At 37.8% G+C, this 24055-nt stretch overlaps 1 protein-coding gene and 1 long non-coding RNA gene across 3 annotated transcripts in view; one reads left to right on the forward strand and one right to left on the reverse strand.

Annotated features, from left to right (window-relative positions):
• LOC109253222 (uncharacterized) overlaps positions 1–24055 on the forward strand; it is a 202978-nt gene that overhangs the window by 108225 nt on the left and 70698 nt on the right. The window lies entirely within an intron of this gene.
• EFEMP1 (EGF containing fibulin extracellular matrix protein 1) overlaps positions 10633–24055 on the reverse strand; it is a 59710-nt gene continuing 46287 nt past the window's right edge. For both annotated transcript variants that reach the window (XM_019426308.2, XM_019426386.2), the window contains 6 exons: positions 22835–22954; positions 21732–21851; positions 20518–20637; positions 16069–16192; positions 15790–15985; positions 10633–11260 (listed from right to left, as the gene is read on the reverse strand). In XM_019426308.2, the coding sequence (XP_019281853.2) occupies positions 11099–11260; positions 15790–15985; positions 16069–16192; positions 20518–20637; positions 21732–21851; positions 22835–22954 (842 nt within the window). In that variant the 3' untranslated portion in view covers positions 10633–11098. The remainder of the gene's footprint in view (positions 11261–15789; positions 15986–16068; positions 16193–20517; positions 20638–21731; positions 21852–22834; positions 22955–24055) is intronic.

The raw sequence follows: 24055 nt of genomic DNA on the forward strand, positions 1-24055 counted from the left end.
AAAGCAAGAAGGAATGCTTCACTACATTAAGTGAAAAGCAAACAATATTCATATGAGCAACCAAAGATATACCACTCTGCTAGGAAAACCCAAGACAAAATAATTATTGGACACAACAGTTCAAAGCACATTGCACCTGTCAAAATGTCCATCTTGAATAGAAATGAACCATTCCAAGAGAGAAAAGGGAACTTTAGCAAAGTCATTCAGGAACAACAGCTGACTTTGTCTTGTTCCTTTGGCCAACTCCTCCATCTGAAAGCCATTTAGCTCCATGCTAAAAATTGCCTGCAAGGACAATAGTAAGGTCTCTTTCATTGTCAGGGACAGTTAACACTTTGAAGATGACACTCAAGGGGCACCTGGGTGGTTCAGTCGATTAAGCGTCCGACTTCATCTCAGGTCATGATCTCACGGTTTGTGAGTTTGAGCCCTGCGTTGGGCCCTGTGCTGACAGCTCAGAACCTGGAGCCTGCTTCAGATTCTGTGTCTCCTTCTCTCTCTGCCCTTCTCCTGCTCGCGCTCTGTCTCTTCCTCTCTCAAAAGTAAATAATAAGCGTTAATCAAAAATTTGAAGATGACACTCAAAAGAGGTTAAAATGGGTCAACAAGCAATTGTTGGGCTTATGCAAGTGGTAAAGCCACGCACAAAAATTCTTGATCTTGGGGCGCCTGGGTGGCTCAGTGGGCTAAGCATCTGACTTTGGCTCAGGTCATGCTCTCAGGGCTTGTAGGTTCGAGCTCCACGTCAGCTCTGTGCAACATCTCAGAGCCTGGAGCTTGCTTCAGATTCTGTGTCTGCATGTCTCTGCTCCTCCCCAACTCATGCTCTGTCTCTCTCTCAAAAATGAATATTAAAAAAAATTTTTTTAAAGTCTTCTAAATGAATATTAAAAAAATAAAAAAAAATCTTCAACTCAAAGAATTCAATTTTAACCTAGAGGAGGTGTGGGAAGGAAGGAACTAACATGCAATACTGATTTCATTCCAAAGAAAATTTAAGGGGAGGGGATCTACACCAAGAGAATTAGTTAATAGATGGTTTGGGGATAATCTTTGCCATTCCAAACATCTACCTACACTGTGTATTAGAAAGATAAGTGTAATTTTGGGCAAAATGAGAAAAATGTGACTTAAAAATGATGTAAAATATGCAAGTGGTGCTAATTCCATGCAGGCTATTATGGTTTTAAGAATTATACTTTCTGGATGCACTTTAGGAAGTATGTGTAGCATTTAGTAAGATGATAGGTAAATGGCTTGGGGGTGGGCATAGGTACACAGTGGTTATAACTTTTGTACAATTCCTTAGATATCCTTAAAAGGAAAACCTAGAAGCCCATCTGAAAAGAGCTGATCTAGAGAGAAGTAGCATGGCAAATTTGAGTCAGCATGATTGGGTGTATGGCCTGGCTCTGCCTTGTACAGGTCACGTGACTTTGGACAAGTAACCTAACCTGGCAATCCTGTTTCGACTTGTGTGGGAGGGGATACCAACAACAGGCCACAGAGATACTGGGAGGATAAACTGAGAGACTGCATCCAGGAAGACATATGCTTACACAAAAACCTGTACACAAATGTTTATAGCAGCATTATTCATAATAACGAAAAAGTGGAAACAACGTCAAAGTCCATCAAATGAAGAATGGATAAACAAAATGTGGTGTAGCCATGTCATAGAAAATTATTTGTCCGTAAAAAGGAATGGAAAACTGACACATGCTGCAACATGGATGAATCTTGAAAAATTATGTTCAGTGGAAGCCAATTACAAAAGATTGCATATTATATAATTCCATTCATATTAAATACCTAGAATAGGGAAATTTACAGAGATAAAAAGTAGATTAGTGATCATTTATTGCTGGGGAACTGAGGGTAGGGGGGAGGACAGGAAGCTGATAGCTAAAGGATAGAAGGTTTCTATTTGAGGAGATGAAAATGTAAAATTGGCTGTGATGATGTGCCACCATCATCTGTGAATATGTTACAAGCCAGTGAATTGTTCACTTTAGACAGATGGGTTGTATGATATGTGAATTATATCTCAATAAAGCTGTTAAAAATAAAAAAAATAAGAAACAAAAAAGGGAGAAGGGGTACAGAAGAAAGTAAGTAAAGCTCTAAGTGAAGCTAAAAAACTGAGAGTTAGAAAATTGTTCTCTGTTCCAGTGGAATGCTCCCATTTCTAGGATAAAGAATATACTTATTTTCTGGTTTCCCCATTGAGGCAGAAACTGCTAGCTAGTGACCAGACCCATTTTCTTTTCTTCCTGGACATGCAGCTAGACTCTATTTCCCAGCCTTCCAAGGGAATATGAACATGGCAATGTAAGCCACTTCCAGGCCTGCCCCTTAAAAAGCTTTCACTTTCTATCTGCCATTGACCCAACTCTTTTTAAAAGTTTATTTATTTATTTTGAGAGAGGGAGAGAGAGAGAGAGAGAGAGAGGGAGAGAAGGAAGGAGCAGAGAGAGAGAGGCACAGAGCTTGATGCAAGGCTCAATCCCATGAACTGTGAGATCATGACCTGAGCAGTAATCAAGAGTAGGATGCTTAACTGACTGAGCCACCCAGGCACCTGATACAATTCTTGATGTGGATAAGCACAGTGATTTTGGAAGTCATTTGAAGATGGTAGAGCCCCAAAATGAAAGAAGTTTAGATTTCTGAATCTCTGCTTAGAAACCATTGCCTGCTTGTCAGGTTATGGGAGCCAGAAACCTAGCTTGGCTCATTCCTGACATGTCCTTCTCTCTCACTCTCCACATCCAAGCCATCATTGAATTCTTTATTTTGTCTCCTGTGTATATTGAATTTGTTCACTTCTCTTCATGCTTTCCACCAACACTTTGTCCAAGTTAACATATCTTTTCATGGGCTGCTGGCATAACTTTATAACTTGTATACATTTTGGCCCTCTTCCAAAACTTGTTTTTCCTTTATCTACTCTGGTGCCAGGTGCTGTAAGACACATTGTACTGTGATAGGCCCATTGGCCTTGAAACTTTGTACATGCTGCTAACACAGAGGGCAGTAGAAATATTTCTAGAAACTATTTCTACACCCTCTAGGAACTGGACTGTATATATAGAAGTGACTGTGAATTGTATAGATATATCCCACTAAACTCAAACTAAATGTATTCTGCTGACTTCCCCAGGCTGGATTCTCAATGCTTGTGACCACTCCAGAGCCATCCAACATGAGGAGAGATGTGATGTGACAAAGGAGGAGGGGCAGGCTGGGGGCAGGGGGCTAAGCTGAAAGAGCAGTCTCAATTCAGCTAAAATGTGTTACTTTTGCAAAGTTTAAAAAAAATATGACCATGTCAACACATTGCTAGAGTCTCTTCAGGGCCTTGGAAGAGACTGGTGCAAGGGAAGGGCCTTGAAGATTTAGCTTCATTAGCTTCCCTGAAGATTCACCTTTGAAGGACAACTAATTTTATACAATGGTCTGTAGTTGGACTTGTGATATGCTCTGGAATCACTGAGGCTCATGGTGTTAACTATATGATACCACTTTATATAACATCTTGTGTGTCTTTGCATCTAATTTGGAACCATGTGTCTTGGACATGGTTGGTGCCTAATTTGTTAAGTGATACTTAGAGGAGAAGAAAACTAGAGTAGAAGAAGAGAAAGAGGAAGAAAGAAAAAAAAAAAGATGGAGAACCAACAGGAAAAGTCCAGGAAGAGGTTCATGTGATTTGAAGCCATCAGGCCAGTTACATGTGCTTCAGATGTCAGACTCATCACACAGTGTGCTGACCTCAGTCAGCAGATTTTCATGCCTCCCCCAATTCCCTTCAGCCACATGGGTTTACTGGGGGCTGCAGTAGAAATTTCTAGCTCACTGCCAGCATCCAACATCAAGCCTCTGTGTCTCTTCTTGTCTGCCTGTGCTTTCTCCAGTGCTAGGGAGCTCCCTCTCCTGCAGGTAGTTTTAAGTTATAAGTGGGTGTGGTGTTAGTGCCCCTGGGGGCAGCCCTCACAAGAGGTTGGAAGTTGGTAGATAAATGTCCCAGCCTAGGAAGCTCCTGGTGGGATGATTTTGGGGTGAGTTCCACAGAATTTCTCAGAGGATCCTAAAGGAAATGTGTACCAGTTTCTCACAGAAGTGATCTACTCATTATCTCACTCATTTATTGGCATCTCTCATTTTCTGGACTCATTTTCCCTACTTCCTTGCCTGTTGTTTCTGAGTTAACCTCTCAAACTACCCACACCCAATTCTTGTGTGAGGGTAACACAAACCAAGATACCTGGCTTAAGTCACACGCAAGTAATTTACCACTTAAAGAAATGGAATCTAAATATTAAAATACAAAAACATGGAATACAGTTTTTAAAGGAAATAAATAATTTGGAGATACCAAAAAACTCAACAAAATTATTTGTGTTATATGCATCTGTTTAAAAATAATGCTGAGATTCTGCAGAAATTTGGTTTCTATGGGGAGATAAAAAAAAGAACTTAATTCTTACATTCAGGTCTTTAAAATTCTCTTGAGTTTGTATTCCAACTCTGGCTTATTAAAGAAAGGGGTCTGTGCTCCGTTAACATATACACGCACTTACAATATAAACAGCTTAACTAGACATCTGTGTTGACTACATATGAGAGGCAGTTAACTTTTTGCCTTGTTTCTGTTCAACGATCTTGATATTTTAGTCTGCTGGCCAGATGAAACAAGATCGGTTTTTTGGTACCAGATGTGTCACAGTTTGGGTTTGTATTTTGCAGGTGCTCCCCCCAGCTGGGAGTATGGAAACGTGCCATCCTTCTGAGATGATCCGGGATAGAAATATAAGTCTGTTAAAAATAATTCGACATATTAATGGAAGGTTTTGTCCCTTGTGGACTTCTTATGCATACCATATGAGCAGGCCAGCAGCTGTTCTATATTTTAAAAGAAGAGTTAGAAGTTAGAAGCATACATGTCTATTCAAAACATAAGCAACTCCTTGGAGTCATGGAAACAGGATTCAACAATAAACTTGTATTTGTGAGGCTTCCCCAAAAATAATAATCCCACTGGGCTGTGTTCAGGTGGTCTTTCTGAATGATCTTTCTATTTCCATCATTTGGATTCACCAAAACATCTCCCTTGTAGAGGCAAAGTGATAGAGACGATTATATTTATTAGACATGGGGATTGGTTTCCAGTTGATTTCTACCCTTCAATATTTACATTATTAAATTACAATAAAAAAGGCCTACTTGTTTTTGCCATTTTTGTTTAAACATATTGTGAAAGAACTAAAAGCCCCACTGAGGACTGAGTTGTTAATGAGTCATCTTATCTTATTCCAGGTGATGATGTTCATTGTTTCTTCCTTTAAAAATCACCTAATGAATATTACCTGGTGTCAAGGAATGGCAGTAATCTTTACATTAGCTCCTTATCTTACACGAATCCTATGAAAGGACTCTTACAGAGTCTTTTTGGCTCAGCTTCTGAGCCAGGAGAGCGTCAGCCTCATTCCCTCCTCACCACTGTTGCTCTCAAAGCTCTTCCATGCAGAGAACTACATCTGGATCTTTAGTAATGGACTTTATCTTTTGGGAATTGCTGTCCTTTCCAGTATAGTAATGTCTACATGACTGGTTCTTGATTTTGAGTTTCTAGAGTTTAGGAGTATTTTGTGTAACACAATTACTTCTGCCTCTCTGGAGCTTTTAAAGAGAACAAGTCAGCTAAAGTTTAAGAGAGTAAATCAGAATCAGGTTGGTATCTGTGTTATTTCAACACAATTGCACATAACAGCAGTGGTGACAACTGGTCATGACAATCAGCAAAGCTGGTCCATGATTTGGGGTGGATGCTTTGCAGGAAGGAAAGCGATTGCTTGTTGGTGTTGGAATTTGGAGTTTGGCCAATGAAAAGAGCTCTAATCTAAGTCAGAAGACCTGCATTCTAGGCACAGCAGTGTTGCTCAACAAACTGTGACCTTGAGCAAGTCTTAAAAATGAGATGATTTGACTAGGTGGCATCTAAATTTAGATTCCTATTATTATTGTTAAAAAGAAGTGCATGTAATAAGAGATTTTATGTTTGGAGAGGGTGGAGATTGCAAGTTGTCAATGAGATTAGTCAAGAGGGAAATTTGGCACCTGAAGGGAATGTACTCTGTTTTGAGGCAATCTTAACAACCAAGAGGCCTTTCGTAATCACTGTCAGAATGTAACTGTCCATTCGAAGAGCATGGAAGTCTCTGAGCCCAGGTATAGTAACAGAATGGTGAAGTGATGGAAACAACTAGTTGTGACCTCATTCCTGAGACTTACTAAGAATATACTTATTACCCTGGAAGCATGTTTGGAAGTGTGGGAACCCATGGCTGGATGTTTTCACTGATGAAACAAGGCAAAATGACTTTTAATTTAACATGAGTTTTTATATTTCAGTATAGGTGAAAAGGAGCAAAAACATGCATAATTTAACAGCTTGAATAGTAAAAAAAGAATTACTTTGAATTGTAATTTAAAAATTTGTAGCTAATTTGGTTCTTTACCTCCATAACAAACCCACATTGTGAAGACCTGTTGTGGGAGGAAACTATTAGTTTTCTCTCCCACCAAGGTCCAGTGCTTCCCAGTAGCCATTGCATACAAGGAATGTTCAGATGCTTTGAAAAATTTGGCAAATTGAGCCACTTTATCTCTCAATGCATCCCAGGGGTAGGGGTTAGTTATAGTTGTTAAAACTGAAGGGGCACCTGGGTGGCTCAATTGGTTAAGTGTCCGACTTAGGCTCAAGTAATGATCTCATGGTTCGTGGGTTTGAGACCTGTGTTGGGCTCCATGCTGACAGCTCAGAGCCTAGAGCCTGCTTTGATGCTGTCTCCCTCTCTCTCTCTGCAACTTCCCTGCTCATTCGGTCTGTCTCTCTCTCTCTTTCAAAATAAATAAACATTTTTAAAAAGTGAAAAACAGCTCTTGTTTCGATATCTCAGTTTTATGGGTAAAGAAAAACCCAGGGCCCCAAAAGTGAAGTCTCACAAGTAGTTAATGTTAGAACGGAGTCTAGAAGCCTGGTTCTTCTCTACTACATCACACTCTTAAATGTTGCAAGGGGTTACCATAGAAGTTGCTCAATAAATGTTTGCTGCTGAATAATAATGACTCTGAAGATGAATTTTTCTTGTAATTCCCATCTAGGGGAGCTGGTTTAAATCAGTGATTCTCACAGAGGAAGGGGGGAGGGAGTCATGTGTAGTTTGAAAACAAAGCAGGTCTTTGTCTTACTGCTTTGGTTTGTTTTTAGTGAAGATGTTTACTTTATTTTGAATTTCAAATTATATTAAAAAGAGAACATGAGATTTTTATGTTGCTTTGAATGGTTGTACCTGTAAGGAAGCTCATGCGTTAGCTTTCCAAAGTTCTTTCCAGGATTTTGCTTCTGTGAATTGAAAAAAAAATTTTTTTTCACTGGCTATTTTTTTTTTTTTAGTTAAAAATGAAACTAAGAATGGGTGATTTAGGCTGTGAAATGAGTGGATGAGTCACCTAGAAATCAGTTTCCTTTTGATAGGTAACATAAAAAGGAATTGCTGGTGGAAACAACCTATCAGCTGATGTCTATCAACTGATGAATATGAGACAGGGAAAATGAAGGATTCCAGAAAAATTTGTTTTTTGCTTTTTCAACTTTTATTCTTGCTGCAACCTGCACCCCCCACTTTACATGTGCCACAGGATGTAGTGTATGTCCTCCTTGTAAGGAACAAGGAGTTAAGGATTTCTTTAGAATAGATAACATCTAAAGAAGGACCAAGTGAGAATGACAGGAGGAAGGCATCATATGTATGTTCTAGACCAACGGAGCTTGACTTCTTGACACTAAGACCCCCTGCTTCCAAGGAATGACACCTGGGCCCTTATCTTTATTCTAACCAGTCCCTGGATGCCTGAGAGGACACGTACACCAGACTGCAATCCTCAGTAAAAATCCCCAGACCCCAAGCAAAGACCAGATGCTCTCCTTTCTTTTCTGGATTTCCCAGACACTCCATCTGTATCTGCTCTCTCTATATCTTCAATTAACTCTGCTCTCACTTCTTGCTGGCTCATGTTTGATTTCCATCCCGTGCAAAGCCAAGGACCCTCTTGGCTGGCCCTGCAGGAGCCCCTCTGGGTCCTTGGACCTGGCCTGCCAACATCAAATGGATCAAGTGTGGTAATACATGGAATATTATTCGGTCATAAAAGGGATGAAATATGGAAGTACATGCTACAAAATGGCTGAACTTTGAAACACTATGATAAGTGAAAGAAGCCAGACACAAAAGGGCACCTGTTGTATAATTCTATTTGTATGAAATGTTCAGAATAGCAAATCCACGGACAGAAAGTAGACTAGTGGTAACTCCTATCAGTGCTTGTGGGTTGGGGAATGAGGAGTGACTGCTAATGGATATGGGGTTTATAATAGGTATGAAACTAGATAGTGTTGATATTTGCATGACATTGTAATGTACGAGATGGCACTTAGTTGTACACTTTAAAATGGTGAATTGGATGTGTATTTTACAATTAAAAAAAAGGAATTCTGTGACTCTTCACTATATCAACCCTTTTCATGTGTTTATGATTTGTGAATAGGGCTAGGCTTTGGGATGAAAGGGCAGCCATCCTGCCTGCAGTTAATGGTTTCTATATGTCCCAAATATACATGTATATACACTATTATTTTATTATTATTATAAAAACATATATAAATTATTACATATTATAATATAATGTTTTATAAATTAATTATGTAATACAGAAATAATTTATATATTTATGTATAATATATAAAATATATTATTCTATAATATATGTTCTATAATATATAACATATAATTATATAATAATATATATAATTATAGAAGATATATGTCTGTTTAGAGGTGGGGGTGGAGAGTCAGGGCTTATGTATAAATATTTCAGAGAAATTCCTGTTTCTTCTATAATCCTCTGTGGAGTCATAGATAAGACCTTGCCTCCTTATTTAAGCACAAAAATCTGTTGGAAGAAGATCTTAAACTTTCTTTTTAAACTCTCACCATTCCCATCACTGACTTGAGAACTGTGACTGCATGTAGAAAAATCAATAGACTGATTAAAACAGAAAAGTTTAAATCAAGTCTTAACTTATCTGGACTGAAAGTAATCATGCAGATGGAGTGAGCAACACACTCAACCATCCTGCTGTGTTGTGGCTGGCTGTTTATTCTGCTTCCTCATATGGCTCTTGGTTAGACCTATTCTCTCATCACTGTTTCTGTGCCCCTTTAACAAAAGCCCATCCTCTGCTCACACAGGAAGTTTGTTTTGTTTCTTGATTTCTTGGTGAACTTTCCTTTTGACAATTACTGCACATTTAGTCAACTCTTTGAGAAACACTTGTTTCAGTGTCGAGGTTACCTGGGGGTCAGAAGTTATTCATATGTGCTTTCAAACGGGATGTAAGAGAAAATTGGCTGCACACCTTTTTGGGGCATGAGTTTAGCAGTCTTTTTGTTCCCTTATCTCCTAGATTATCTCTTAAAAAAATCAAATGGTTGTTCTTGCTCTGGCAGCTATAACTAATTTTTTCCCAGACAAAATTATATTGGCTGTTACTGGTTACCTTTAAAAAACTTCCAAAGATAGAGTGATCCTCTAAAAGAATATTTATTTTTATTTAAAAAATATAATACATCAAAGAGAAGCAGTTACACTTTAAACAAGACATAAAACCTTTTCATTGAATTCAGAAGGAGGATAATGTGCTTTAGTTCACTGTCACTCTGGATGCCAAGAAGAAGAACAATTTCCATTTTATTCCTCTGTGAGCATCAGAAATAAAGATGAGAAATTTTAGTTATAAGTGAAGACTTAGAATTTTAATTTTACTCAGAAACTAAAACTTCCTCAGTACAATACCTTTTCTTCATTTTGTTCCACATCCTGTGGAAGTCCTGAAATCAGGGATGTTCTTACATTTACCGAGTGTTAAGGATTGAATGTCTGTGTCCTCCCCAAATTTATATGTTGAAATCCAAATCCACTTCCAATGTGATAGTATTAGGAACTGAGGCCTTTGAGAGATAATTAGGTCATGACGGTGGAGACCTCATGAATGAGATTAGTGCTCTTATAAAAGGGACCCCAAAAGAGCTCACTCCTGTCTTTATACCATGGGAGGATATGAGTTTACAACCCTGAGGAGAGCTCTCACCAGAACGTGATCATGCTGGCACTTTGATCTTAGACTTTCAGGCTCTAGGTTGTGAGAAATAAATTTGTGTTATTTATAAGCCACCCAGTCTATAGTATTTTATTATGGCAGCTTGAACTGATGAACACACTGAATTTGCTTCTTCAGGTCAACTCCACTATGGTTTAAAAATAATTTATTTTCTCATCTACTCTCTGCAGATTTCTTCACATAATAATTGTTCTATGGCTACCTTATTCATTTTGGAAGTTTTGCTTACTTTTTTGTTTACATTCATAATAAAAAATTCCTGACAAAATTTAAAATATTCAACAGAAACCAGCATATTATACAATAATTATTTATTACTAAGTAATAAACAACTGTGTTTACACTGATAATGAAAATAAAAAAAACCAACACAAATATGGCAGATCCTCATTTTCTAAAGAAATATATCTTTATTGACTTTTTCCATTTTGTTACAAAGCAGTTAAAAAATTCATCCTTGAACTTGCATGCTGTTCAATGTTATGAGGCTGCCTCCTTATGAGACTGTCAGTGGGGCTGTAGTAAGTTTCCTTAAGCACCACAGAAGATAATCATTGCTTTGTCCCACTTTTACAGAAAAGAATCCAAGTTTCATTGGATAGAGTATGCTTAGCTCTCTTGAAGAAGACCAGTTTAGTGGATTAATGTATAATTTACATACAGTAATAAAGACAAACTTTGAATCTTTACAGATTAAATGCCCACTTTATACCATGGTGTAATTGTTTGAATTATTGGTGAGTGTACAGCATATAGATGTAGATGTACTAGATACGTCTATAAATAAAATAGTGCTTTGTTGTAACAATATTCTTTGGCTGATTTAAATGCCTATAGTGGACTCTTAAAAGACTAAAAAGAAAATGGCCCCACTATTATTGTCAATCTTAACACTGAGCTTGTGCGGAAGGTTCCTATACTGTTGACTGTTAGCATCTCCAGGTCCACGATATATTCTCTTGGTCCTGATAACGACTTCACCAGCACAAGCATTGCACTTACAGGACTTGTTTGCTAAAATAAAAGAAAAAAGAGGGAGGGAGAGGAGAATTTTTCTTGAATTGCAATTTCTATTATTTGTGAGTATACCTAGTCCTATAAGAATTAGGGGAAGAATTTTGAGGGTAGAATAAAAGTCACTACTTAACTCCGTCTTGGTTTCAATCTTTCTCGTTTCTTTTTCCCTTGTCCACACAATAGTCATTACTTCCAAGTTACAGGGACCTGCTTTTCTGATAGTTTTGTGTTTTCTATACATCCCTCAGTATTATTTTTTCTCTTCACTTTTATTGATAGTACCAGTCTTTATAGAGACTGTAGTTCAGGTGAGAATGTGATAATGTTTGAACTGTTAAACAAAATTATCATCTTTCACTTCTTAGCATTATGTATTTGTTTACATTCTAGTAGGTGAAGAGACATGTAAATAGTTAATTTCAATAGAATATAGCAAATGCTAAGATATATGAGGTTATGTAGGGTATGTATGAAGATACACTAGGTGAAAAATACAGGGGAAAAGAGGAGGGATCCTAAAGCATTGAGGAAAGGCTTTTGAATGTGTGAGGATAGTCACCAAAGATAACTGGAAGTTTTGTTAAGAAGTGTGTTCAGGAGAACCGAATGCAGTTTCATTCTGATGAAGAATGTGATGAGTGCTGGAGAGTAGAAGGAGATGAGTTTGGAGGGGTAGGTTAGTAGATGTGCGAATCTGAATGCCAGAGGAAAGCAGGGATAGAGACAGAAGATTAGGATTTAGCAGTCACTTCAATGAATGTACACTAAACTAAGGGACAGAATGTATGTGCGATAAGGCTGGATCTGGGAGAAGCCAATATTTAAGGAGTAGGCAGAGGAGAAGCCATTGAGGGAAGCTGAGAAGAAGCAGATGATTAAATGGGAAACAAATGAATGGCCAGCAGTGTCCAATAGAGTAGTGAGGCTGAGGGAGACTGGAACTGAAAAACGCCCTCTGGATTTAGCAGTACGGATGTCATTGGTGGCTTTTTTTTTTTCAGAGCAACTTCAGTAGGGTAATGGGAACAGAAGATAGAAAGGTGACCAGGAGGTGAGAAAGCAGAGACTGTGTTTACAGGCTGTGCTTTAAGAACCTTGGCTGGGAAAGGAGAGGAGAACAAGGGCAACATCTAGAGGGAGGCAAGTTGAAAACATAGGAGGTAAATGGGAGTTCGATGGAGCAAGGTTCTAGAGGAGATGGAAGGAAAAATACAGGTGGTGGATTGGCCTTGATTGACAGAAGTGAAACCTCATCTTTCACAGAAGTGAAAACTCAAGGGAGAAGGTAAGAAGGGGGACACATGAACTTAAATTTGCAGAGGTGAGTGGGAAATTCAGGTAATTCATGTCTGTTGGTCTCAGTGCTTTCAGAAAAGTAGGGGAAGGGTCCAAACTTAAAGCATGTACAAACTGAACTCACCTTCCTCTCCACACTGGTTCCTTCTTCCCTATCTTAATAAATGGCACCACCACCATTTACTATTGCTTAAGGCAGAAACTTATCTTTGGAGGTTATCTTTGGTGATTCCTCCTCCTCCACTTCCCCTTAGCAAATGACTTACCAACTCATATAGTTCTTCCTATATCTTCATAAATCTGTTCACTGTTTTTGGACTCACTGCTACCACTACCACACTAGTACTGCATCTCTTGAACTACTAACTAGTCTTTTCATTTCTATTCTTGTCCTACTCCAATCCAGGCTCTGCATTGTAGCCAGGCATCATTTTTAACATGAAAATCCAATAGCAACTTCTCTACCTGAATCCTTAATATGATCCCTAAGGCCCTGCTCATCTCTCTAGGCTTCTCTCAAGCCACTCCACTGACAGCACTTGGAGTTTCAGACCAACTGGACTGATTTTTATTCCTTCTATTTGCTAGTCTTTAATTGCTAGTCTTCAACTTAAGTCCACTTCTTTCAGGAGGCTTCCAGACCATTCCTATCTTCTTAGCAGTTGACCTGTTAGGCATCCAAGCGCACTTGCAACTCCCTATTGTAACATTCAGCATAACTGTGAGCACTTGCTCAGTGTCTTGACTATGACCTCCATTGGGGTAGGGATTGGCTTGGCTTCATTCACTGTTGTGTCTCTAGAATCCAGCAGGTGCTTGCCCCTTGAAGGTAATAGTAATTCCTTGAAGGCTTTGGTTGAATAAATTCTTTCATTTAAAAATATTTTTTGAGCCCCTGCCAAGTGCCAGGTACATTCCATGTGCTGAGTATAGAAGAGTGAATCAACAGGGGAAGTCTGTTTTCATTACACCCATACTGTAGTGCATGACATAGACCAATGAATACTATGCAAAGTGGTGATAAAGGCTATGAAGAAAATAGGCTCAGTAAGGCATAGATACTGGGTGGTATGGGTGGGGAGGATGGTATTCTGCCTTCTAGTTTGTGTACTACTTCTTTATAATATGTCCCCTTTTCCAGGGAAGAAGGTTTTTCTCAGTATTCTCTGAAAAGGAATATAAGTAAAATCCTATATCTTATAATCTTCAAAGACCAGGTCCAGTATCATGACCACCAAACAACATTCTTTGTCTATTCCAGCCAACATTAATTCTTTGATGTCTTGGACCACGGAATTAGACATAAAATTGCTCCCTTTCCCTGCCCAAAGGTGTTAACTTTCGCCACACAGCAATATTTAAAGCTGTTTAAAATAAGTGTGTATTACATACACCTCACATCGGTCTGAGGATACAGTAGGTGCTTAATTAAGGCCTGATGATTGACTCTTATGCCTTCTACACAGGTGGATTTTCAGTGGAGAAATTTTGTAGCATTTAACCCCACTACTTTTTGAATTACGTGATAAGAAATAACCTTAGAATGGCTTTTTATTTCAAATAGTTTTTGTTTTAAATAATTTAAAATTTAGTCTGGGATTATAAAAATTGGCAATGTTTTATATCACTTATGGGAAAAAAAAGATTTTACTTGAGAAAAACACTGTGAGAATTTATATTTGAAAATATCAAGTCGATAAATGCACTGATATGAATCATAAAACTTTTAAACTGCTATGTTTATTGCAAGGAAAATAACATGCTGGAACTTTGCTTAACTGTCGATTATGCTAGAAATTTTATTTTTTTAAACTATAGCTGAAAGTTCAAAATGGAAAGTTATTTTTTAAAAAGATTTTGAGATGAACCTGTTTTATTGCCATGGGTTACAAATAATGTCATTTGTTTGGGCTAGAATTATTAAATTGGTATTATCTGAACTGTGTGAAATTCATTTAGAGTAAACTTCTTACAAATATCTAGTATATCTCAAATTGAAAGCACCAAATGTTAAAGAAGTTTATTCTTAGCTGTTAGAAAAAAAGAATAGCAATAGATTTGGGGTTGGATTTTTTCTCTTCAGAAGTTGGTCATAAGAAATTAATCATTTTTAATTTACTGGCAAAGAAACAGAATCACATAATTCTGGAGTTGGAAAGGAACTTAAAATATCAAAGAACAGGATAAACATGTAAACATTAAAAATCTGTAAACTTCACCACAAAGATGAATTTCCCAATTTACTTTTCATGTTCTCAAAATGAAATATTGACTTTAAAATTTGGTTAAAAATGAAGAGTGCCCAAAGGAGTTTTGAGAAAATTGTAACTGGATGAATAACATCCTTAGCGTGAAATAGTTACCGTAACCCTGCAAACTGCTTGGTGGGGTGCCATCATTTTCACATGAAGTGGTGAGCCGTATTTGAAATATGTCAGAATTTTAACCTAAAATGAACTTTTTGAGCCTTTGCAGGGGGCCTGGAAGGCTGAGGCATCAGAGTCAGGGAGATCTGCTCGGAAGCCCTTGGAAGGATGAGGGGGTGGTGAGAGCCAGTTTAAAGGAAGAGAGGCAGGGGCATGGGGAAGCAAAGATAATCCAGGAGATACTGTGAAGAAAGAAATAGCAGAATTTAGAGAGAGATTTCATCTAGGCAGTGAAAGAAATGGAAAACACAAAGGTGACCTCACATTGTGTGCCTGGAGGTTTGGCAACAATGGTACAACTCCTGGCACATTTGGTGCAGGGGGTTGGGGTCATTTTTCAGGGACTTCCAGGTTTCAGTTTTAGTGTGAATGGAAATAATTTTGCAGGTGTGACAAGGAATTTATAGTTTCTGAAAAGTTCTCCAGGAATTAATTTTTCTATGTACAATTAAATAACTATCACTGATTTGTGGTATCTATTTGGGGTATGTGTGTTTGTGTAGGCTTGTGTTTTGTAGGTCACACACAACTCCATTAGAGTCTTCAACTTGGTTTCTGAGTGACTTTAGAGAAGCTCCTAAATCTGAGTCTCACTTTTCTATAGAGATGGAGATGAAATGTTAGTATCTCTCTGACAGTGTTACCAAGGGGATTAAACGAGATAATGCACACAGGAAGACCTTACACAATGCTTGCACATAAAAACTCTTTAAATGTTAGCTTTCCTTCCAACTGAATACCACCAAACAGCAACAGCAAACTTGCACTTTTCCCAACAACTATGGCTGCCCTCAGTGTACTCACTCTTAGGTAGAACTCTCCATTTTCATTTCCAGATTTAATCCGAAAAGTATTGATAGTATTGGCATAAATGGTTGTGGCCTGTATCTGGAAGATGTCTGACGGCACAGACCTATCAGATCGGATGCTCATGTATTTGTAGACTATGGACTGGGGAAGTTCTCGGCACACCGCACTTGAGACTGGGCAAACACATCGGCTGCAGAGAAAAACAGAAATATTTCCCAGTTTGGCTGGTAAGACCAAAGCTTCCTGCTTTCAAAAGTTCTAATTTTCTCTTACTTCTCTGATGTTAGAATGTACGGATCTTGACAAGGATTTCGTGGGTAACAACGGAAGCCACCATGATAATTCCAGCACATTTCATCTTCCCGACATTCATTTGTGGTCTCACACTCATTTATATCTGTGGACACATAGGGTAAAAGAATTTACTGACGTAAATAAATTGTGTAAGTGGCAGATTAAGGTTTGTAAGGTAAGAGGTATATGGGGATCTAGGTTAAATTTCATTTGTTTTTATACACAAGACTGAGTAGGACTTGCATTTAATTCATTGCATTTAATTCAGGACAGATGTAGCCTAAGTCGTCCTAGACAGATTAGTATGTGTCATTTGATAATATTTTTTATCAAGCACCTATTGTTCATCTGTTGAATTCAAAGCCAAATGTTAGCCATTGGCCATACTTATAAAAAAGTGAAAGAGGGGTGCCTGGGTGTCTCAGTCAGTTAAGCATCTGACTTCAGCTCAGGTCTTGATCTTGTGGTTCATGAGTTCGAGCCCCACATGGGGCTCTGTGCTACCAGCTGAGAGCCTGGAGGCTGCTTCGGATTCTGTGTCTCCCTCTCTCTCTGCCCCTTCCCTGCTTGCACACACACACACACACACACACACACACACACACACACACACACACCCCTCTCTACCTCTCTCAAAAATAAATAATAAACATTAAAAAAAAAAGTGAAAGACACCAGTTCTTGCCCTTGGGTAGATTGTAATTTAGTTAAGAATACAGATATGGCAATAATTATAAAATAAAATGGAATTAAACAAGAGATAGATAAGTGTACTAGCAGATTAGAAGCGGAATAAATTCTGCCTGGAGGGTTAGAAGGCTTCAGGAAGGAAGAGGCATCTCTGTTTGGCCTTGAAGTGTGGTGGGTAGACAGGATTTTCATGGTTGGGGTAGGGAGGGTCTTCCAGGTTGAGAAAGCAGGAAGCAAAATCTATGGAGAGGGCATCTGAATGTGTGGCTCAGGAGTTCCCAAAAGAGGTGAGGCTTAGAGGTGTGGACATGCGGGTGGAGTACAGTATGCAGGTGGAGACTTGATGCTCTGGGAGTGGATGACACTGTCTGGAGGAAGCATAACACAAGAAGTGAAGCTATGAAGTGTTCCACCTTGGACAGCATAGATAGCTATTTAGAGACAGTGTGTTAGAAGGGGAAGTAAAGAAGGGGCTCTGATGAGAGGCAACCCAGGAAGAGGCAGTGTGAGGAAGCCAGAAGGGAAGAGAGCCCCAGAAAAAGAGGGCCATAGAAAGGCCAGGCTGGACAAGGACTGGTTTTAGATTTGGGAATTAGGAGCCTTCATATGACATCTGAGAGAACACTTTCACTGGAGAGCCATTATATTTACAACAACAACAGCAACAATGAAAATTATATTAATGTTAACATCCCTGGCTATGTCTATCTCCTGTTACATATGAATAATGATTTAGATTTTATTCAATATAAGCCTTTCTGAATCATTCCTCCTCATAATCAGGTACATTCATTCATTAATTTACTCATTCCATAAGTAATTTACTGAATCCCTGCTGCAAGCCAGCAATGGGCTAGTTGCTGGGATTTAATCTGTTTTTCCTATCAGAATCTCATACCTCATGTTCTTTTTGGGAGACCTTTGTTGCTCTCTGCTTTGCATTATTGAAATCTACATGTTTGTCTTAACCCTTCCATTAGCTTATAAACCCCTTGAGGGCAGGGCTGTAGTATCCATCTTTATATCCCTTCATCACCTAGCATTAATGTAACTCAGGGGCACCTGGCTTTTAAGAAATATTAAATTGAACTAAGTTGTTCTTCACACAAATCATGTAGACATAGGTGAGAAAGATATTATCTCTATTTGACATGGAAGAAAAACAGATAAGGGTTAAGTAAGTTGCCCAAGTTCATACAGTTAGTGACAGGCATCTTTCCACTGTAAGGTACTGCATCCTCTAAATGAGAATAATTCCATGCCTTGTCTTTGGAGGAAAAAAAATGTATTTTTCCCTTCCAAACTGGCCAAAGCTATCTGGAACCCAAGAGAGACTGGAAGTTTCCAAGAGTTTCCAAGAGTCAGTTATAAGAAGTGTCTTCTTTTGGAGTGGCTATGGCTAAAGAAAGAATTTAGATCCCTTAGAAGAAATTACAATCAACTTGTCCTTTCAATATTCTTCACTCCTCTGAAAAATAAAGATGCTGTTTAGCTACAAGGACAACTAAGACTGATTTGTTATGTGGAGACCAAGAAGGGCAAAAGGAAACTTTATGTAATAATTTCATTTATTACTTCCACTAATTTAGAGCCTAGCATAATTAACACCTTAATCATTCTGGAATGTTTTTCAGAAATTATTAATAGTATTAAAATATTTGATGAATGTGTGTCTGTGTGTATGTGTATTCTCTCTGTTTCTCTGTCTTTCTCCTTCTCTGTGGCCTCCCCCACCCCATCCAAACACACACAGTGTTTTCATTTTTGCAAGGCTGTGGAAATGAGAACAGTTATTTCATCCTCAAAATGAGCTTTTTGTGTAAAGGTAAGAATCTGAACTCTTTCGTTTTTACTTTAGTCTATGGACGACGTTGGGAAGAGATGATTTTAGTGGAGAAAACCAATTGCTTTGTACCTTAAAAGAATGTTAAGTCTCTCTCATAAAAAATGTTTTTGGCTTAGCCAAACATTCTGGAGCTGCATATCTTCAAGATATAACACTCATGAATCCCTTATTTGCAATTCTAGTGCATTTTTCACCTTTAGTTGTAACTGAAATGTTTTCATATACTAGAGTAGGCAGGTAAGATTCCACTGTATGTTAATTTGTTTGTCTTTTGCTGAGGATCAAATCCATTTGTGATAAAAAACACATAGACATTTTTTTGCAGGACTCCAGGGAAATTGGTTAGGGCATCCCACTGGCTAACATTTTCCTCCATGTAATATTCATGTTAAAAGTCTCAGTTAGGCTTTAAAAAATAAAATCATTGGAATTCAATGTTTTCCCACAATTAACATTAAAGTCCCCAGTAACCTGGAAAGGGGATTAAAGGGGTTCATTGTGCAATGAATGCCATTCTGATTACGCTCATATTTAGTAGATGGAGTCTAGTTGAAAGGCCATATGCATACTATAAAACCGCAGGTCCTGGATGTTCGGTGAATTAATATTTTCCTATAAAATCATGATATAGACTGAGTATCCCTAGTATCTCTTTTCCTTGGTCTTTTCCTTTCTTGAAGGATTTATTGCTCCTGTATGTCTTTCTCAGTTCTGATTAAAAAGGACTCTCTAGAGAAGATTTGCTACTAGTCACTTACATGGCTAAGTACATGTTACAAGAACATCTTGGGGGTGCCTGGGTGGCTCAGTTGGTTAAGCATCTAATTCTTGATTTTGGCTCATGTCATGATCTCACTGTTTGTGAGATCGAGCCCTGCATTGGGTTCCATGCTATCAGTGCAGAGTCTGCTTGGGATTCTCTCTCTTCCTTTCTTTCTGCCCCTCCCCTGCTCGTTCTCTCTCCCCGCTCCATCAAAATAAATAAACTTAAAAAAATCTTGGATTGTAAGGCTTTATAGTTTATGTAAGGCTTTATAATTTTTATGTATATTATTTCATTTCATTCTCACAACTCCCTTTTCCAAAGTTAAGGGTCAAAGATTTTCATAATTTGTTCAGAATTACATAGATAGAAGACTAGGACTCAGATTTTCTGTCTTCAAGTTTAGTCATTTTTTTTTTACTTGTTCACTGCTTTATGTAAATGTAGGGGTTTATACTAGCCTTTCTAGGATTATCTATACTTTTGGTTCTAGCCAAGCAAATCTTTTCCCTGTTAAAGAAATTTTAAACGACATTGTAGCATTGGAGGTGTATAGGTGTGAAGATTACCTGAATGTTTATTTTAAAACTGGACCCTAGGATATTAGCTATTTTTGGATCTATAGTTTTTTTTGCTGAAGAATTCAAGCTAATTTTAAGACACATGAGGCTGATTTTCTCAGTACCTAAATTACTACCCAATTTATAATCTTGGTATTTTAGAGAATTGAGACTAGTTTGAGGTTTGCCTAACCCACATATTAAGTTTATTCTCTGGACTCAAACTCATGGCAAGATATTTTAATAATTGAATCTTTTTGGGTTGTGATTAAAAGATGTGTATCATAGAGATTATATAGGCTATATAGAAGAGATATCAGTATTTTATTAAAATTACTTACATCTTAAGAAAGAAAAATAATTACTTTAAATTTCCAAAAAGTCAGTGTTAACTGAATAATACCCTTTTGATGAGATTTGCATAATGCATGATGAGCAAGGGAAAAAAGAGTTCAAATTATATGCAAGATGGAAAAAATGAAAGTCTATGGTAGAGAATCCTGTAACTCTGTCCCTGCTTTTCCTGGTTAAAAATGAACACTTAACAGATATGAAAACAATAAGCCTACCTTGACATGTTCTACTTCTCACCACTTGGTATCCCTGGGGGCACATACACGAGAATTTCCCAGGTTCATTGACACACTGATATTGACACAGGTAGCTTGAGGTTCTGCATTCATCAATATCTGTTGAATTAGACAAGAGCAAGGACACAGAGTTGAAAAACGTACAGGTCACTACTTTGGTAATATTTTTTAAAGATAAGGTAAGAGGGTAAAAATACTATAAACTCTAAAAAAGAAATATAATACTTTATAAGAAGCTCAAAGGAAAATTATACAATATCAGCTCATTTCCCCTAGAACTTTGCCACACATCAGTTTTACTCAATTATTGCTGAGAGTTTGGCAAATCTCAGACCTCACAATACTGACTGAACAGACTGAATGAATGAATTGGGAATTCAAGTGAAGAATGCTTTGCATTTCTCAATGGTGATGTCTTTGTAGTTTGTTCAGAAGGGCAGAAGCAGCTGTCCAGAGCCAGGCCCTTTTGGTTTTGAGCATAGTGGCATGATGTGAAACCTCTCCAGGTGGGGTATGACCTCTGTGGCCCCAAGTAAAGCTGGAAGGAAGTCAAAGACATCAAGTGTCAATGGCATTCCCCTCAGGATGTCTTATGCCTTTTGAGTTGCACAGTGGAACACTCATGGGCAATGGACTCTGAAGGTCATCCTTCCAATTAAATGGCCCTCTTTTTACTCATGTGGAAAGCGAAGCCCAGGCAACTTAAGAAATGTGTGCCCAAGTCAAACAGTGGCAGGAATAAGACTACAGGACAGGTCTCTTGGTTTATATTCTACTGTTTCTGAATGTGATCATTTCTCCTCAGACTTAAGTGTGTGTACCAGTCATTTGGGATTCTTGTTAAATGCAGCCTCTAACTCACTAGGTCTCGTCTGGGGCCTGAGATCTCTATTTCTTGCAAGTAGAGACAAGGAAGTGTCAATGCTGCTGGCCATCAGATCACTTTGAGAAGCGAGACACCAGAACACCCTTCTAATTATTAGACCCAGCCTGTATCTAATATTTCAGTTATTTTGTCCCTTCTCCTTTCTCTTGGTGACAAACTAAAAAGCCAATGTTATCACAGAACTTAATTAAAGAATAGAATTTCCATGCATAAAAATTTGTTTTCATAAACAGGTACATAATTGGATAAAGCAGCAGAAAATATAGGGATTGAACTGTTATTGCAAATTATTTGGAAAATATTTCACCTTCACAGTTGAGCCTGTCACTGCTTAGTTCATATCCTTGATTGCACTGACAGATGAATGAACCAAGAATGTTGTAGCATTGCTGAGCACATTGATTGCTGGCATCACATTCGTTTATATCTGAAAGGAAAAGTTATATACACTCATATATCTACGTCTTCAACCATATCCTTGCTCTTTTGTACCTATGTCATCTAATGATAAGTGAATAATTCCCTAGTTGGATTCTTTGCCCTGCAGAAGCTCACTGGAGAATATCCATTCAGGTTTCATATTTGTTGGAATAACTTCAAACATCTGCCATACACTTCTTTTGGAAATACCAGAATATTTCTTTCTGGGGATGACAGTTAGTTTTGTGTTTGATGAGTCTTTCCAAAAGAATTTAATGATTCTAATAAATATACATTCCAGCATCTATTTTCTTTTATTGTTGTTCAAATGCAAAGTGCCAAGTCTATAAATAATTGATATAAGACATTTGTACTGATACAGTCTCTCAGCATGCTGTGGTGAAGATTTATCTGTGCTATTTATTACTTTTTAAATGGGTTCTGTTAAATTCCATTACAATTATAGCATAAGCTGTTGAGACCCATACAGAGTTTTGCAATGCTCCAAGGCACTGAAAATGTTGTGAAAAGGCATTTTTCCTGCACTAGATTCTTTCCATGTCATGCCAATCTTAAAATTTGTGCCATGACACTGCATTCTGAAAGGGGAGAAGAAGCATGTAAAAATCAGATGCGCTTTCAGTGGAAAGTTTATGTACTTGAACTTGCAGTAACCCTTTGGCACCTTCAGCATTTATATCACACACTGCTGACTAATTGGTGTGCGTATATCGGTTGATCTGTAGTTTTTTATATTTTTGATAAACCCACAGAGGACAACTAAAAACCAACATTAACAAAGTTTCCATTCACATCTTGATGTGTTTTAAGAGACAAATTGGTTATTGTCTTTTCAGCTTTGTGCAGGGAAGATGATGGAAATCAGTTCACTCAAGAACACAGAAAAACTGGAAATAGAACAACATGGTATGACGTTTCCTTTTTTTGAAGATAGAAATCAGTCAGTATGGCAGCGCCCCAAAAGCTTACCTACACAGGTATAGTTGTTTGCGGCCAACTGAAACCCAGGACTGCACTGGCAATAAAATGATCCTGGTGTGTTCACGCATCTTTGGTGGCAATATGGAGGGATGGTGCATTCATCTATGTCTGGGTTATCAGGCACACACAGAAAGAGAACCAAATTATTAACTATCCATAGTTGTTAGCTCTTAAGTTCTCAGCAGGACATTATCTAGGAAACCTAGCTGGAGAAAATCTCCCTTAAAATAATTGTCCCTATCTTTTTAAATTAGTGTTTGTGTTTTAAATATACTCTGCATTCTGCAGCTGAGTGAGATGTTAGAAACAAAGACTTCATAAAGCTGGTTGAGTGGGTTGAGATTTAAAGACAGAAGAGTAATTATGACTATTTCACATATATATAAGTATTAGTTTGGGGATCTAAAAAATTATTTGTAATGGTAAAAGTAAAAAAACTGCAGAAGAATTGAGCGATGTAGCATAATCTAAGCGACAGGAGGTGTGGTCTGCTGCTCAGCTGGTTACATTGGCAAAGTCACATAAACGTCTGGTATCTAGGTTTTTTCTTTTGTAAAATGTGGATAGTAATACTTGCTATGTGTATCTTATGAAGTTTCTGTGAGAATCAAACGAAAGAATGCCATGGAAGGAATAGGACGCTACACAAATTACCTCTTGAGAGTGACCTCTGACACATTGATGAAGTGTTCCAGGCTGTGTTCTTCTCAGATAAATATTTCCAACTATAAAATGCTCAGCTGAGAACTTGCAGAGTAGGATTAACATCTTAGAAGCATAATAAAATTTCATTAACTCTACGCTTTGTGACAATTCTAACATGGAGTGTGTGATTTAAAATAACAATTATGCACATACTATGTAAGACTATGTAGTGACACTAACTTCTGATAAAAAACAAAAACAAAACAATAATGCTGAACCTTTCTACCTAAAACTGTGGAAGGCAGTATGCTTACATGGCCTCAGGATAACCTGAATTGGAATCTTTGTTCTGACAATTACTAGCATGGTCTTAACCTCTCAAAGCTTCCATTTCCTCCTCTGTAAGTGATAATACTACAATATGGTCGACTTGTTGGGAGGATAACATGAAATTATGTAGGCAAACTTTCTTGCACAAAATGGGTAAAAATAAATGGCAGCTATTATTAATAAGCTGCAAAATAGATTTGATTTCACTTGAATATTGAAATAAAAGGTAATGAT

The sequence above is a fragment of the Panthera pardus genome, unplaced genomic scaffold, assembly GCF_024362965.1.
Source record: "Panthera pardus isolate Hobbes unplaced genomic scaffold, ASM2436296v1 HiC_scaffold_25, whole genome shotgun sequence".
Classification (NCBI taxonomy): Eukaryota; Metazoa; Chordata; class Mammalia; order Carnivora; family Felidae; genus Panthera; species Panthera pardus.